General features: G+C 46.2%; 1 protein-coding gene across 2 annotated transcripts in view; it reads right to left on the bottom strand.

The window, feature by feature from the left end:
* Positions 1–6,883, bottom strand: part of DHRS7B (dehydrogenase/reductase 7B) — a 43,255-nt gene extending 36,372 nt beyond the window's left edge. Inside the window, exon 1 of one of the 2 annotated variants that reach the window (XM_068978453.1) lies at positions 6,850–6,883. In XM_068978453.1, the coding sequence (XP_068834554.1) occupies positions 6,850–6,869 (20 nt within the window). In that variant the 5' untranslated portion in view covers positions 6,870–6,883. Of the gene's footprint in view, positions 1–6,549; positions 6,623–6,849 lie in introns of those variants that run through there. The other variant, XM_068978455.1, reaches the window with a different exon arrangement.
* Between the last annotated feature and the right edge of the window lie 10,767 nt (positions 6,884–17,650).

Genomic DNA, 17,650 nt, shown 5'->3' with positions numbered 1-17,650 from the left:
AACACCTGTTTATTCAGTTTTGCCACACAAGTTACCGACACTGAGGTCTCTGCTCCTCCAGACACCCGTCCCCAGCCAAGGCAACCAGAGGCCTAACCATGTCTGAAGGAGGAGACCAGGAGCTGGAATACTGACACAGTCTGTGGAGTTGATTAAATGAAAGTGAAAGTTGCTCAGTCGTGTCCAACTCTTTGCAACCCCATGGACTATACAGTCCACTCCAGGCCAGAATACTGCAGTGGGTAGCCTTTCCCTTCTCCAACAGATCTTTCCAACCCAGGAATCGAACCCAGGTCTCCCACATTGCAGGTGGATTCTTTACCAGCTGAGCCACAAGGGAAGCCCAAGAATACTGGAGTGGGTAGCTTATCCCTTCTCCAATGGATCTTCCCAACCCAGGAATCGAACCAGGGTCTCCTGCATTGCAGGCAGATTCTTTACCAACTGAGCTACCAGGGAAGCAAATACACCCTGGGGTGCAGCATTGCTCAAATGAGTTCCAAGCTGTGTCTGCGTCTGCCTTGGAAGCACTCTCTACCGCTGGCCCATAAGGACCAGACACGGCCCCTCCGACCCTTGGGGTCTCACATGAGTCCTCCTTCTCTTCACTCTTTGCTCAGCTGAACTCCAAGTCTGTCCTTAAGGTCTCAGCTGAATACTACCTGCTCAGGAAAGCTGACCCTGTCCTTCCTCACCTCAGGTGCTGCCAGTGGCCCCATTATATATCCTCACAGCCCCCTCTACTGTCTCCACGGTGGGTACCACCACCAGTGTCAATATTTAGTTGGTCATTTTCTACTTGCGTTCTGTCTCCCATGCTAGACTCATTGCTGATGAATTGCTACTTCAACCCAAGTTGCTACTTGAGGACAGGGGCTGTGTCTGCTTTGGCCATCAGTGTATCCCCAATATACAGCAACTGCTGGTACAAACCAGCTGTTCCTTAAATATCTGTGAATGAAGGGATGAATGAAACATACAGATAAGCACTAGCTTTTGGAGTGACATGAAACTGACTCTGCCCTTACTATCTCAGGGATAAATTTCTTCCCATCCCTGAGTTCACTTCTTCCACTATAAATTAAGATAAATATTCCTACTTTACAGGATTATTGTAGGGATTGAATAATCCAATAACTGCTTAGCATAGTGCTAAGACTCTCAGTGACTATTAAATAGTATTTTCTTAGAAAATGGAGAAAAAGAGGAGTGTATGTGGTAGGGAAGACACATTCCATGCTCTAGACTCAGGCACAAATACAGCTCCCTAATGCAAACATATAGTTGCAAATCTGAATAAAAAATACTTTTGAAGCATCTATTTATTTTTATTTATTTGGCTGCACTGGGTCTTAGTTGCAGCTTGCAGGACCTTCAGTCTTCCATTGCTGCAAGCAGAATTCTTAGTTGCAGTGTGAGAACTTAGTTGCAGCATGTGAGATCTAGTTCCAACCAGGGATTGAACCTGGGCCCCCTGCACTGGAAGTGCAGAGTCAGCCACTGGACCACCAGGGAAGTTACAGAATAAAAAAGTATTTCTAGATGATACTATAAAAATGTATCAGCTAAAAGAATCATGAAATAGACCTGTCTATCTGATGAACTATAGTCCATGGGGTCTCAAAGAGTCTGACACAACTTAGCAACTAAACAGCAACAGCATAGAACTAAGCGTCTTGGAGGATGTCAGGTGATCACATATTTACTTCCTGGATTCTGTGCACAGCATCAGGTTCTCTCAAAGCAAAGCACATGAAGAATCCATTATTTCAGGGAAGGAAATTCCAAACCTGGGCTTCAAAACCTAAAGGACCTCAGTCAGGCAGTGCTGACCTCAGTCCAGGACATGTAGTTAGAACAACAGGTTTTCGCCTTTAGGACAACTGCTCTTCCTTTCTAGCAGGAAACTCCACACCTTAATGACAAAACGGCCCTTTGCTCCAGTGTGCTCCAGCATCCCAGGGTCACCTGCTTCCCCCTTCCTGTGGCATTCCACATCCCCAGAGCTCCCCATTTAACTTTGTTTCCATCTGCGCTTACATCTTCCTATTTTAGACACACTATTTAACTTCCCCAAGTCTCAATTTCTTCTGTAAAAACAGAACTAAAAACGTACTTTCTTTTTGACTACATGGCATGGTATATGCCACACATTCAGTTCAGTTCAGTTCAGTCGCTCAGTCGTGTCCGACTCTGCGATGCCATGAATTGCACCATGCCAGGCCTGCCTGTCCATCACCAACTCCTGGAGTTTACTCAAACTCATGTCCATCGAGTCAGTGATGCCATCCAACCATCTCATCCTCTGTCGTCCCCTTCTCCTCCTGCCCTCAATCCCTCCCAGCATCAGAATCTTTTCCAATGAGTCAACTCTTCGCATGAGGTGACCACAGTATTGGAGTTTCAGCTTTAGCATCAGTCCTTCCAATTAACACCCAGGGCTGATCTCCTTTAGAATGGACTGGATGGATCTCCTTGCAGTCCAAGGAACTCTCAAGAGTCCTCTCCAACACCACAGTTCAAAAGCATCAATTCTTTGGCGTTCAGCTTTCTTTATAGTCCAACTCTCACATCCATACATGACTACTGGAAAAACCATAGCCTTGATGAGACGGACCTTAGTTGGCAGAGTAATGTCTCTGCTTTTGAATATGCTATCTAGGTTGGTCATAACTTTCCTTCCAAGGAGTAAGCGTCTTTTAATTTCATGGCTGCAATCACCATCTGCAGTGATTTTGGAGCCCACAAAAATAAAGCCTGACATTTTTTCCACTGTTTCCCCATCTATTTCCCATGAAGTGATGGGACCAGATGCCATGATCTTAGATCCCTAATCCATCCACAACACAGAAAAAAATCAAAACAAAGATCCTTGCCAATAGTTTAAATGTTTTTTTTTCTTCCCCAGAGTCTGTGTTTTGTACAATAAAAAACCCCACCCACCCTACTAATTAATATACTGAAATAAAGATGATGCTGTTAAAGTGCTGCACTCAACATGCCAGCAGATTTGGAAAACTCAGCAGTGGCCACAGGACTGGGAAAGGTGTTTTCATTTCAATCCCAAAGAAAGGCAATGCCAGAGAATGTTCAAACTACCGCACAATTGTACTCACACGCCAGCAAAGTAATGCTCAAAATTCTCCAAGCCAGGCTTCACAATACATGAACTGTGAACTTCCAGATGTTCAAGCTGGACTTAGAAAAGGCAGAGGAACTAGAAATCAAATTGCCAGCATCCGTTGGATCATCAAAAAAAGCAAGAAAAGTTCCAGTAAAACATCTACTTCTGCTTCATTGACTACGCCAAAGCCTTTGACTGTGTGGATCACAATAAACTGTGGAAAATTCTTCAAGAGATGGGAATACCAGACCACCTGACCTGCCTCCTGAGAAATTTGTATACAGGTCAAGAAGCAACAGTGAGAACTGGACATGGAACAACAGACTGGTTCCAAATAGGAAAAGGAGTATGTCAAGGCTGTATACTGTCACCCTGCTTATTTAACTTATATGCACAGTACATCATGCAAAATGCTGGGCTGGATGAAGCACAAGCTGGAATCAAGATTGCTGGGAGAAATATCAATAACCTCAGATACGCAGATGATACCACCCTTAAAGCAGAAAGGAAAGAACTAAAAAGCCTCTTGATGAAAGTGAAAGAGGAGAGTGAAAAAGTTGGCTTAAAGCTCAACATTCAGAAAACGAAGATCATGGCATCTGGCCCCATCACTTCATGGCAAATAGACGGGGAAACAATGGAAACAGTGTGACTTTATTTTCTTGGGCTCCAAAATCACTGCAGATGGTGACTGCAGCCATGAAATAAAAAGACATTTGCTCCCTGAAGAAAAGCTATGATCAACCTGACAGCATATTAAAAAGCAGAAACATTATTCTGCCAACAAAGATCTGTCTAGTCAAAGCTACAGTTTTTCAAGTAGTCATGTATGGATGTTAGAGTGGAACCATAAAGAAAGCTGAGTGCCAAAGAATTGGTGCTTTTGAACTGTGGTGTTGAAGACTCTTGAGAGTCCCTTGGACTGCAAGGAGATCCAACCAGTCCACCCTAAAGTATATCAGTCCTGAATATTCATTAAAGGACTGATGCTGAAGCTGAAACTCTGGCCACCTGATGCGAATAACTGACTTATTGGAAAAGACCCTGATGCTGGGAGAGATTGAAGGCAGGAGGAGAAGGGGATAACAGAGGATGAGATGGTTGGATGGCATCACCAACTCGATGGACATGAGTTTGAGTAAGCTCCAGGAGTTGGTAATGGACAGGGAAGCCAGGCATGCTGCAGTCCATGGGGTTGCAAAGAGTTGGACACAACTGAGCAACTGAACTGAACTGGAATAAAATATGATCCCAAAGAATCTCCAAATGTTGCAAAGAAAAATGATTAACTAAATGGTCCTCTATTTCCATGTATACCCATTTTTAGGATGGCTTCCTTTAAAGCAAGCCCTATTAGGATAACATATACTTCAGTTAATCTGGAAATCTCATCATGTTGCTTCAGGGAATAGCAAAATGCCACCAAGAGAATCCCAGAGAGAAGGAGCACTCAGTGTCACTGGTCACCCTTTACCAAGGCCTAATCACAACCCTACCCCTTCCTTCCATCTCACTCCCACCCAACATAAGCCACAGGAGAAAATGGAAGCTTCATTACCTTAGGAAAAAGTTGGGAACCTCCATCTGGCTGGTAAGATGTATTATGGCAACAATTCAGATTACCTTTAAATATAAATTCTTGAGCTAAGACCTCTTCAAAAGCAATGCCTATACTGGAATGAGTATGTTTTATATAGAAGACTAGTCTTATTTTTAAATGATTTTATTTGTTTATTTTTGGCTGTGCTGGGTCTTTGTTGCTGTGTGTGGACTTTTTCTAGTTGCCACAAGCAGGGGCTACTCTGTAGTTGTGGTATGTGGGTTTCTCATTTCAGTGGCTTCTCCAGTTGGGGTGCATGGGCTCTAGAACTCGGGCTCAGCAGCTGTGGTGAAGGGGCTTAACTGTGGCTCACAGACTTCGATGCTCTGCAGCACGTGGAATCTTCCTGGGCCAGGGATTGAACCCGAGTCTCCTACATTGGCAGGTGGATTTTTAATCACTGGACCACCAGGGAAGTCCAGAACCCTACCTTTATTTATTTATTTTTATTTATTTATTTATTTTTAGATGCTTACCTTTAAAAGCCTGCTTCCCTCATTTATTGGCTGTGGGTGCTCTCAGCACCCAAAATGGTCTGGAGTACCAGTCGTGCCACTCACTACACTCTCCTGCATTAGGAGTAAGAGATATCCACATGGTCATTCTGGTGGGCTCTCAAAAAAGTCATTTCCCTGCCTATCCTTCTTAAGAATTAGATCATTTTTGCTGATTCTATCCCTGAATCATGGCTTCCCTGGTGGTCAGTGGTAAAGAATCCCCCTGCCATGCAGGAGGCAAAATGTGTTCTATCCCTGTGTCCATAAGAACCCCTGGAGAAGGAACTGGAAACCCACTCCAGTATTCTTGCCTGGGAAATTCCATGGACAGAGGAGCCTGGCCGGCTGCACTTCATGGGGTCACAAAGAGTCGGACACGACTCAGCAATCCCTGTATCACTTGAGGATCTTTTTTTCTATCTGCCATTTTTCTAACAACTGACTTTCTCTGTTTTCCCCGCATACAGGTTGGAAGATGTGAAAAGCACTTCCTGGTAATTCCATTAAGAGAACCAAGTATAATATGTTCACTAAACATATGTGTATATAAAGGTCAAAAGTTATTTTAAAAGTAACTTGTCAACTCAAACCACTACAGCAAAACAAACTAAAAATAGGGTTCTATGGGTACCATTTGTTGAGCCTGTTCTGTGCCACACGTAGTTGGAACAATTGGCTTTCACTTTTAGGACAACTGCCGTTCCTTCCTAGTAGGAAACTCCATGCCTTAATGACAAAATGTCCCTTTGCTCTGGTGTCCTCCAATTCTAGAGCCCAGGGTCACCAGCTTCACCCTTTCTGTGGCATTCCGTTTTCCTCAGTACACCCCATTTAACTTTGTTTCCGTCCTCCCTTAGATCTAAAAACTGACTTTCTCTGTTTTCCACACACACGGGTTGGAGATATCAAAAGCACTTCCTGGATCGTGTACCATCCACGTGCAACCTCATCTCGCTTCTCAACAAACTCATAGGTGGGCACAAGTCCAAGCCGCACAACTTGGGGACGGCAGAGAACGGGCCGCAAGAGCCTGAGACGTCGTGGCCGTCCCGCGGGCGCGCAGCAGGCACCACCCTGCTCTGCCTCCGAACAAGGGTACCTGCTGCCCTAACTCTGCACGGGCCAGATGCCTCAAGCCCCGGCCATGCCAGGCGCGGAATCGGGGAAACCTGGGTAACCGGATCAGCCGCCCGCCTACACCCACTGGTAGCCGAACCAATCGAGGCTCCCTTGCGGGCTCAGTGGTAAAGAATCCGCCTGCAATGCGGGAGACCTGGGTTCGATCCCTGGGTTGGGAAGATCCCTTGGAGAAGGGAAAGGCTACCCACCCCAGTATTCAGGCCTGGAGAATTCCGTGGACTGTATAGTCCATGGGGTCGCAGAGTCGGACTGAGCGACTTTCACTTTCACATTCAAACCGAGGCTCAGGGAGTAGCGAAGGAGAGACTCTGCACCAAAAAACCGCCGAGCCCGAACTCCGGCGCGGGCGCCCCTCCGGGTCCGCTCAGCCTCCACATCGCTTCGTTCCCCTCAAGAGGGCGAGACGCGCTCGAATCGGGATCCGCCGCGCGCCTCAGTTTAGAGCGGGACCCCAGTAGCCACCGAAGTTCCCCCGCTTGCAGCCCTACCTGGTTGCTGCGGAGACCATGACGCGTCAACGCCACCAGCCCGTGACGTATTTTTCCCTCGCCTGGTGATACGGCTCCGTCCAATCACGGCCGTGAGACTGCGCGTGCGCCCCTCAAGCCACAGGGAGGAGCTGCGGGATGGGGGTGGTCTGAACGTTGTCCTCTGGTGTACAGGCCCTACTTCCACATTCCGGAGGGAAATTAAGAAAGTCACGGTGTGAGTTTCGTGCACTCTGCTGGCGTGGGGGGAAGGGAGGGTAGGGAACACAGAGTTGGGGAATGTGTGTGCTCAGTCGGCTTACTGGTGTCCGACTCTTTGCGACCCTATGGACTGTAGCGCGCCCAGGCTCCTCTGTCCTTGGGATTCTCCAGGCAAGAATACTGGAGCGGGTTGCCAGTTCCTTCTCCAGGGGATCTTCCCGACCCAGGAATGGAGTCGTCTCTCTTGCGTGTCCCGCATTGGCAGGTGTATTCTTTACCACTAGCGCCGCCTGGGAAGTCATGAGAGTGTATGCTAGGTAGTATAAAGCCTTAGTGATTAAAGCCGTGTGATATTGGCTGAAAGATAAATTAAAAAATAAATGGGAAAGAAGAGAGGCCAGAAACAGACTCGGGGGTATGTAGTCACGTGTTTTCTCACAAAGGAGTCACGGTAATGCAATGGGAAAGTTCTCAGCAAGAAAAAGAGCTTGATCTGTTGAATGTGGTTGTCAGGGTTGGGGGATGAACCCCTACTTCATGCAAGAAAATAAGTCCAAAATGCGTTGTGTCATGGTCTGTGCAAGAGTTGGAAAATAATTTCCAGACATGAGGCAGAATGAGAGGAGAATAGAGTTTCTTAGAGCAGGAGACATGTTAGAACAGTGGGCCAACATCCCGACAGATCCGGGAGAGAAGACCCTTTTCATGGGTTAGCAGTGCTTAGTCGTGTCCACCTCTAGGGGACCCCAAGGACTGTAGCCCACCAGGCTTCTCTGTCCACGGAATTTTCCAGGCAAGAATACCTAAATGGGGTGCCCTTTCCTCCTCCAAGATATCTTCCCAACCCAGGGATTGAACCTGCACCTCCTGCGTCTCCTGCATTGGCTGGCGGATTCTTTACCACTGAGCTTGGGAAGCCCTTTTCATGGGTTTGTAGCCAATTTTTATAGACTCAAGAGAAAAATTCCTGCTGGAAGGGTGGCATTAGGTGATTGGTTAAGGCTCTATAGGGTGAGTAGCTGGGTGGGTATTTTTACCTAATATGGGGTCAGGGAGGTGGCCAGTAAAGCCTAGAAGGGTTCTTGGCAACAGTTACAGTGGGACTTAGTCAGTTCCAGAGATGACCTTGCTGTGGAGCTCTGCATCTGTGGCCTTGGTATAAGACCTCACACCTGGTACAGAGCACCACAGATTGTAGACCTAAATGTGAAAGACACAACTATGGGTAGTAACAGCTAACTGCAGAATATCAGGAGCACAGGCCCTGGGCACATGGTCTTCAGTAGTCGAGGCACATGGGCTCTGTAGTTGCAGCTCATGGGCTCTAGTGAAGTGAAGTCGCTCAGTTGTGTCTGACTCTTTGCGACCCCATGGACTGTAGCCTATCAGGCTCCTCCATCCATGGGATTTTCCAGGCAAGAGTGCTGGAGTGGATTGCCATTTCCTTCTCCAGGGGATCTTCCCAACCCAGGAATCAAACCCGCATCCCCCGCATTGCAGGCAGACGCTTTACCGTCTGAGCCACCAGGGAAGCCCCCATGGGCTCTAGACCTTGGGCTAAATACTTGTGACTCACAGGCTTAGTTGCTCCATGGCATGTGGAATTTTCCCAGATCAGGGGTCAAACCCATTTCCCTTCCCACATTGGCAGGTGGATTCTTAAACACTGGACCAGCAGGAAAGTCCAACTGGCAGGTTCTTGAGGGCAGGAACTGTGTTTCTCTACCTTACCCTTTTTGGCACAAATTAAGTGTTAAAAACCGTTTCTTTTTAATGACTTTTTAAAAATTGCAGTTTGGAAAGGTAGATTTCCCATACACTTCCTGCCTGTACACATGCATTGCGTGCTCAGTGGCTCAGTCATGGTTAGCTCTTTGTGACCCCATGGACTGTAGCCCACCAGGCTTCTCTGACCATGGGATTTCCCAGGCAAGAATAGTGGAGTGGGTTGCCATTTCCTCTTCCAGGGGATCTTCCCAACCCGGGGATCGAACCCTCATCTCCTCCGTCTCCTACATTGGCAGATGGATTCTTTACCACTAAGCCACCTGGGAACCCACACATGCATTGCCTCCCCCATTATCAATATCACTCAGATGGTACCCTTTCTACCAAGGATGAAACAACACTCACACATCATAATCACCCCAAGTGCTCACTTTCCTTGAGGGTTCACTCTTGTTCTATATTCTGAGCGTTTGGACAAATGTATAATGATGTATATCCATGATTATAATATCATATATTTTTACTGCCTTAAAATTTCTCTGTGCTCTGCCTATTTGTCCTTTCTCCCCCTCCTATTAATAGCCTTTTATTGAGGAAAGTTTATGACATGAAACTTTATTTTTTCATATATTTATTTGGCTGCACTGGGTCTTGTGGCACGCAAGATCTTCACTGCAACATGTGGATTCTTTACTTGTGGCATGTGGGATCTAGTTCCCTGACCAGGGATGGAACCCAGGCCCCCTGCATTGGGAGCATGGACTCTTAGCCACTGAACCACCAGGGAAGCCCTAAGACATGAAACTTGAAAGCATCATCATAAATTTGAGGTTATGAATACTTAATTTCCCCCTTTGTAATTCAGGTTCTGATTTATGAAGTCATAAGACTGATCTTGGGTGGCCTCAGCCTGCAAGGGCTTGGAGCAAAGCTTGAGTTCCCAACAAGAAATTGGGCTGGATCCCATAGGTGAAAGCTCCAGATCCTAGCCACTAGACCAGTGATCAGGGACAAGTGCCCTGGCCCTTTGGTTTTGCAGAAAAGAATTTCCACAAAGACAGAAAGTAGTGAAGCAAGTAAAGTGTTTACAAAGAGGAAAAAAAGTACAGTATGTGTGCATAGGCAAGGGGCAGACTCAGAAGGAGAGTCCCTGAGTTGCGCCCTCTTGGCAGTTTGAATCACTTATATGGGACATTTCTTCCAGTTTTCCTTTGGCCAATAATTTTGATTTGCCTGGTTCACAGTCTGTATTTGATATATCTCAGGATCCTTCCATGTGAGCACACATCTCTCTTAGCCAAAATGGATCCTACCACAAACATATCTGGGTATTCCCTGACATTGCTCCCCCTTTGGCCTGCAATCTGGAGGCTTTCTGCTCACTTGTGGTTGGGGAGGTCTCTGAATTTCGGTAATGAGAGATACGTGGTCTGGGCATGGCCCAGCCTCCTCCCTTAACTGTCCTGCTATTACTGTCTTAAGAGTTTCAGTCCAGAGGGAATGAATCTCCAGTTGCTTTACCCTGGAGGTTCATCTGCCTCCTGCCTCGGGACTACTAATCTACAAAGGGAATATGAACAATGGTTAGTTATTTTGAGGTTGTAAGGCACTTTGGGGTCCAAATGTTAAACTGGTGTATTACTGAATGCAGACTGAAGGTGGCAAGCCTCATAACTGAGGGACCAGAAAATGCTTGCAGGCTGGAATTCTCTTAAATTCTGACTTCCTTTCCTCCCTCTGGGTTTCTGGTCCTTTGTGAAATGGATACCGTCCTCCTGGTAATTGTTGGGGAATGGGATGTTACCGTTATTTTTCTTTTTTGTTTTGTTCTTAATTTTTTTAAGTTGTATAAAGTGAAAGTGTTAGTTGCTTAGTCATGTCTGATTCTTTGCAACCCCATGGACCCACTAGGCTCCTCTGTCCATGGTTTTGTCCAGGCAAGAATACTGGAGTGGGTTGCCATTTCCTCCTCCAGAGGATCTTCCCAACCCAGGGATCGAGCCCCCATCTCCCACATTGCAGGCAGATTCCTTATGGTCTGAGCCACCAGGACATAGACTATTTAAAATGTTGTGTTACTTACTGCTGTACTGCAAAGTGACTCAGTGATACACATACACACTTTTTTAACATTCTCTTCCATTATTAGTCCCGGGATACTGAATATAGTTCCCTATGCAGTACAGTTCTCTGCTGTTGTTGCTCAGATGCCGCATTTTTTATTCCCACGAGTTACTCACTTTTCTTTTTCAACTGACATTGAAAGCCGGGAGATTCAAAGCCTGACCCCCCCAACTAAAGAGGTAGGCCCTGGGGGCGGGCGCTCGCAAGGGTTCTAGTACCAGATGCGGGGGACGGCCCGTGAAGGGTTAAGTCCTGGGAGCTGCTCCGCAGGTATGCAGAGCCTTAGGCGTTGTCCTAAGCTCCCTGTCCCGCCACCCTCAAGAATTCTTGTAGCCCTTAAGGCTCCAGGTCAGATGTCTTGTTCCTGCAACATGTCCTAGAAGATAGATTATCTTATACACGTATCATAAAAGATAGATTGCCCTATTGAATTCTGTACACAATGGTAGGGGTCTGGTGATTGTATTTTTGAGATTAAAGAATAACCTTGTACATGTCTTAAATCACGTACTTTACCCTATAAATACCGTGGCCTAATAAAGGAAGGCATCAGACATAGTGGGTCTGATCCTCTCAACCCCATCTTTTGTCTCTCTCTCTTATTTTTCCACGCGGGGACGCTCCGTTTCTCTCCCCTTGCAGGTGCGACTCTTGCTTGTGCTGGCCGCGGCACCAGAGACCTAAACGAGAGCGGGAGGTTGGGGAATCACCGTAGGACTGGGCAAAGGCCCGGATCCACCGATGGCCCTCAGGAATCGCCCTCTGTCAGGGCTCCCAACTGTCAATCAAGAAGTCTCCTGGCGACCGGGCCAATCAGGCTCCGAGGCCAGGGCTCGAAAGCGCTAAGGAGGGCAGTTGGCTGACCTTCCCAGCACTGGGTGCCATGATGATGCTGCTTTCTTCCCGCTCCTTCATCCCCACAAAACCCCCTTCCCTCACTGTAGGGGAAAGAAACATCGCTCTTCTCAGCTGGCATCGCCGAGAGACCACCCGTCCCTCTAGGTCACTCTGCCCCACAGGGGACTGCACGTCCAGAATGCTTCGCAGGTAGGCGGGCAGTAGGACGTCAGCAGCCTGCGACCACTTCCGGCGTCCTGCTGACACGTCGGCTGGGAGCTGTGACAGACAGGAGGCCCCGACCCACGAGGTGGGACAATGGGTCCCTGAAACCAGGAAGGGGCCTGGCTTTTCGGGGGTCGGTGTCTCGCGCCCGTTTTCTATGGGAAAGTCTCAGGATTTGATGCTAAAAGGGTATTCTACCCTGTAATCCACCAACAGAAGTGCCGCTACATGCCTGCCTGCCCAACTCGTAATCACCCAAACCCAGGAACGGCCCAGATCATTCACTAACAGGCAGTTAAGGTATAATCTTTCAGTGGGCTGTCAGGAAATCGACGGAAAGGGCGGATGGCCCGTTGGCGAGTTGTAAAGGGAACTGTTACCGGACCAAGATGGCGGAGTCAGGCTCCACCTCATTTCCTGTTGTTGTTGTTCAGTCCCACAGTTTTCTCGGACTCTTTGTGATCTCATGGACTGCAGCACGCCAGGCTTATCTCTTTCACTATCTCCCAGTGCTTGCTCAAACTCGCGTCCGTGAGTCTCTGATGCCATCCAACTGTTAGGGGAAGCACACTGATTGAAACCGCCCACCCTGGCCAGGCACCGCATGAGTTGTTTTATGACAGGAGATCCTCATAAGGAATATGGAACTAATAAGCCACCACCAACCAGAAGAGTTCGGGAAAGGTTGAAAGGAGACACTGTGTGTCCGTCCACTTCCCAGAATCCCTCTCACTAGCGTCCACCTCGGCTGAGCGATGCACGCCACCAGGAAAGACTCTGAATTAGAATGATTGGCCAAAGACCACCTGGAAATTTTCCCATCACCATAAAACCTGAGACTGCAAGCCACAGGACAGAGCAGTTCTCCTGGGTTCCCTTACCCTACTGCTCTCCACCCAGGTGCCCTTTCCCAATAAAATCTCTTGCTTTGTCAGCAGATGTGTCTCCTTGGACAATTCATTTCCGAGTGTTAGACAAGAACCCAGTTTTGGGCCCTAGAAGGGATTTCCCCTTCCTGCAACACAACTGCAGTGACCCAAGGAGGAAAGAGCAGATAAAACCAAGTAGGGTCTTGGAATATAGGAACAGAAAAACCAGACCCTCCCCCATGTTGTAACTATTAGTGGAACTGTATAATCTCTCTCCTCCTACCCCACAGGGAGAAGGTATTTGCCCTACTCTTCCCCCACCCAGTATACATGCCTCATCCAATCAGCAAAAGCCCCACAAGACCCCAATCCCTCTCCTTGTACCCTGGTTATAAAGGTGGGCTAAGGACCCCTGTTCAACATTGTTCTCCCTTGAGCTGGCCCACTGTTCTAACAGCCTCTCCCAGTCTAATAAACTTTTTTTCCCCCTCTCATTCTGTCTCAGGTCTGGAAATTCTTTTCCAGCCTGCACCCAGACCAGGACACCAACCATCTCATCCTCTGTCATGCCCTTCTCCTCCTGCCTTCAATCTTTCCCAGCATCAGGGTCTTTTCTAATGACTGTCCTCTTCAGGTGGCCAAAGTACTGGAGCTTCAGTTTCAGCACCAGTCTTCCCAGTGAATATTCAAGACTGACTTCCTTTAGAATTGACTGATTTTGAAACCGTTTATCTCAGAGTGGGACTTGAACCCATGTGCTGGGACTGGAAACCAGCCAAAACCCTGCTTGGGACTCGAACCCATCCAAAACCTAGTTTGGGACCTGAACCCAGCCAAAACTCTGCTTGGGACTTGAACCCATGGCTAGGACTTGAACCTAGCCAAAACCCACAGTACCTGGTTTCAGGGCCTAACAATAGTCAAGGCTATGGTTTTTCCAGTGGTCATGTATGGATGTGAGAGTTGGACAATAAAGAGCTGAGCGCCGAAGAATTGATGCTTTTGAACTGTGGTATTGGAGAAGACTCTTGAGAGTCCCTTGGACTGCAAGGAGATCCAACCAGTCCATTCTAAAGGAGATCAGTCCTGAGTGTTCATTGGAAGGACTGATGTTGAAGCTGAGACTCCAATACTTTGGCCACCTAATGCAAAGAGCTGACTCATTTGAAAAGACCCTGATGCCAGGAAAGATTGAAGGGAGGAGAAGGGGACGACAGAGGATGAGATGATTGGATGGCATCACCGACTCAATGGACATGGATTTGGGTGGACTCTGGGAGTTGGTGATGGACAGGGAGGCCTGGCATGCTGTGGTTCATGGGGTCGCAAGGAGTTAGACAAGACTGAGCAACTGAACTGAACTGAATGCTCAAGTTCTTGATGTCTCATCACAGAAAGAATATAGTGAGAGACAAAGTGAAAGGTAAGAAGTGGATTTATTCAGATTCACACAGAAGCACACTCAACAGAGAGAGTATGGGCCATCACAGAGGGCCACTGCAGCCGCCAAACATGGCATGGTTAGTTTTTATAGGCTGGGTAGCTTCATATGCTAATGAGTGGGAGAATTATTCCAACTATTTTTGGGAAGAGGTGGAGATTGCCAGGATTTGGGCCACTGCCCACTCCTTGGTCTTTTGACAGTGCTTTGGAACTGTCAGGGCACCTCTGGGTGTGTCACTTCACTTGCTGATTGAAGATCAAGGTCTAGTCTTGTCTGCCATCTTGGTCCCATTTGATTGTAATTAGTTTATGTTGTGTCCTTCGGCTATGTCATTCTTTCAAAAGTTGTGCCCTGTCTCTTTCCCTCCTGTTACAGTTTGATCTCCTTGCAGTCCAAGGAATTTTTAAGAGTCTTCTCTAAACCACTGTTCAAAAGCATCTATCCTTCAGCCCTCAGTCTTCTTTATGGTCTAACTCACATCCATACATGACTACTAGAAAAACCATACCTTTGACAATATGGACATTTCTTGGCAAAGTAATGTCTCTGCTTTTTAATATGCTGTCTAGGTTTGTCATAGCTTTTCTTCCAAGGAGCAAGCATCTCTTAATTTCATGGCTGCAGTGATCATCTGTAATTTTAGAGCCAAAGAAAATAAAGTCTGTCACTGTTTCCATTGTTTCCCCATCTATTTGCCATGAAGTGATGGGACTGGATGCCATGATCTTAGTTTTTTGAATGTTGAGTTTGAAGCCAGCTTTTTCACTCTCCTCTCATTTTCATCAAGAAGCTCTTTAGTTCTTCTCTTCCTGCTATAAGGGTGGTGTCATCTGCATATCTGAGGTTATTGATATTTCTCCCAGCCATCTTGATTCCAGCTTGTACTTCATCCAGCCCAGCATTTTGCATGATGTACTCTGAATATAAGTTAAATAAGCAGGGTGACAATATGCAGCCTTGACCTACTCCTTTCCCAATTTGGAACCAGTCCATCATTCCATGTCCAGTTCTGTTACTTCTTGACTTGCATACAGATTTCTCAGACAGGTAAGGTAGTCTAGTATTTCCGTCTCTTGAAGAATTTTCCACAGTTTGTTGTGATCCACACAGTCAAGGCTTTGGCAGTCAATAAAGCAGAAGTAGATTTTTTCTGGAATTCTCTTGTTTTTTCTATGATCCAACAGATGTTGGCAATTTGATATCTGGTTCCTCTGCCTTTTCTAAATCCATATTGAACATCTGAAAGTTCTCAGTTCACATACTGTTGAAGCCTAGCTTGGAGAATTGTGAGCATTACTTTGCTAGCATATGAGAGTGCAATTGTACGGTTGTTTGAAAATTCTTTGGCATTACTTTTCTTTGGGACTGGAATGAAAACTGACCTTTTCCAGTCCTAGCCACTGCTGAGTTTTCCAAATTTGCTTGCATATTGACTGCAGCACTTTCACAGCATCATCTTTTAGGATCTGAAAAAAGCTCAGCTGGAATTCATCACCTCCACTAACTTTGTTCATAGTGATGCTTCGTAAGGGCCACTTGACTTTACACTCCAGGATGTGTGGCTCTAGGTGGGTGATCATACCATCATGATTGTCTGGGTCTTTAAGATCTTTTTTGTATAGTTCTGTATATTCTTGCCACCTGTTCTTGATATCTTCTGTTTCTGTTAGGTTTGTACTGTTTCTGTCCTTTATTGTGCCCATCTTTGCATGAAATGTTCCCTTGGTATCTCTGATTTTCTTGGAGAGATCTCTAGTCTTTCCCATTCTGTTCTTTTCCTCTATTTCTTTGCATTGATTGCTGAGGAAGACCTTCGTATCTCTCCTTGCTATTTGGAAGTCTGCATTCAGGTGGGTATATCTTTCCTTTTCTCCTTTGCCTTTCATTTCTCTCCTTTTCTCAGCTATTTGTAAGGCCTCCACAGATAACCATTTTGCCTTTTTGCATTTCTTTTTCTTGGGCATGGCTTTGATCACTGCCTCCTGTACAATGTTACGAACCTCTGTCCATAGTTCTTCAGGCACTCTGTCTATCAGGTCTAGTCCCTTGAATCTATTTGTCACTGTCACTGTATAATCATTAGGAATTTGATTTAGGTCACACCTGAATGGCCTAGTGGTTTTCCCTACTTTCTTCAATTTAAATCTGAATTTTGCTATAAGGAGTTCATGATCTGAGCCACAGTCAGCTCCTGGTCTTGTTTTGGATTAAAGGAGTAATTGGATTAAAGATTTACTGAGCATGGCCCTAAGAACCAGAGTAAGACTCAGTTTTCCCCACAGCCAGTCCTTCCCATCAGGAAGTTTCCATAAACCTCTTATCCACTTCCATCAGAGGGCAGACATAATGAAAACCACAATCACAGAAAACTAAACAAACTGATCACATGGATCATAACCTTGTCTAACTCAATGAAACTATGAGCCATGCCTTGTAGGGCCACCCAAGACAGATGGGTCATGGTGGAGAGTTCTGACAAAATGTAGTCCACTGGAGAAGGGAATGACAAACCATTTTAGAACATCCTTGCCTTGAGAACCCTGTGAACAGTATGAAAAGGCAAAAATATCTGACATGAAAGATGACCTCCCCAGGTTGGTAGGTGGCCAATATGCTACTGGAAAAGAGTGGAGAAATAGCTCCAGAAGGAATGAAGAGGCTGAGCTAAAGTGGAAATAATGCCCAGCTGTGGATGTGTCTAGTGGTGAAAGTAAAGTTCCGTGCTGTAAAGAACAATATTGCATAGGAACCTGGAATGTTAGGTCCATGAATCAAGGTAAATTGGAAGTGGTCAAGCAGGAGATGGCAAGAGTGGACATCAACATTTTAAGAATCAGTGAACTAAAATGGACTGGAATGGGTGAATTAAATTCAGATGACCATTATATCTACTACTGTTGGCAAAAACCCCTTAGAAGAAATCCCTCATAGTCAACAAAAAGCCTGAAATGCAGTACTTGTGTGCAATCTCAAAAATGACAGAATGATCTCTGTTCATTTCCGAGGCAAACCATTCAGTATCACAGTAATCCAAGTCTATGCCCCAACCACTAATCCTGAAGAAGCTGATATTGAACGGTTCTATGATGACCTACAAGACCTTCTAGAAATAACACAAAAAAGATGTCCTTTTCATCATAAGGGACTGGAACGCAAAAGTAGGAAGTCAAGAGATATCTGGAGTAACAGGTAAGCTTGGCCTTGGAGTACAAAATGAAGCAGGACAAAGGCTAATAGAGTTTTGCCAAGAGAATGCACGGGTCATAGCAAACACCCTCTTGCAACAACACAAGAGACCACTCTACACATGGACATTACCAGATAGTCAATACTGAAATCAGATTGATTATATTCTTTGCAGCTGACGATGGAG

The sequence above is a fragment of the Capricornis sumatraensis genome, chromosome 8 (assembly GCF_032405125.1).
Source record: "Capricornis sumatraensis isolate serow.1 chromosome 8, serow.2, whole genome shotgun sequence".
NCBI classification, from domain to species: Eukaryota; Metazoa; Chordata; class Mammalia; order Artiodactyla; family Bovidae; genus Capricornis; species Capricornis sumatraensis.
The sequence above is the reverse complement of the archived record's forward strand: the minus strand, read 5'-3'. Positions and strand labels throughout refer to the sequence as shown.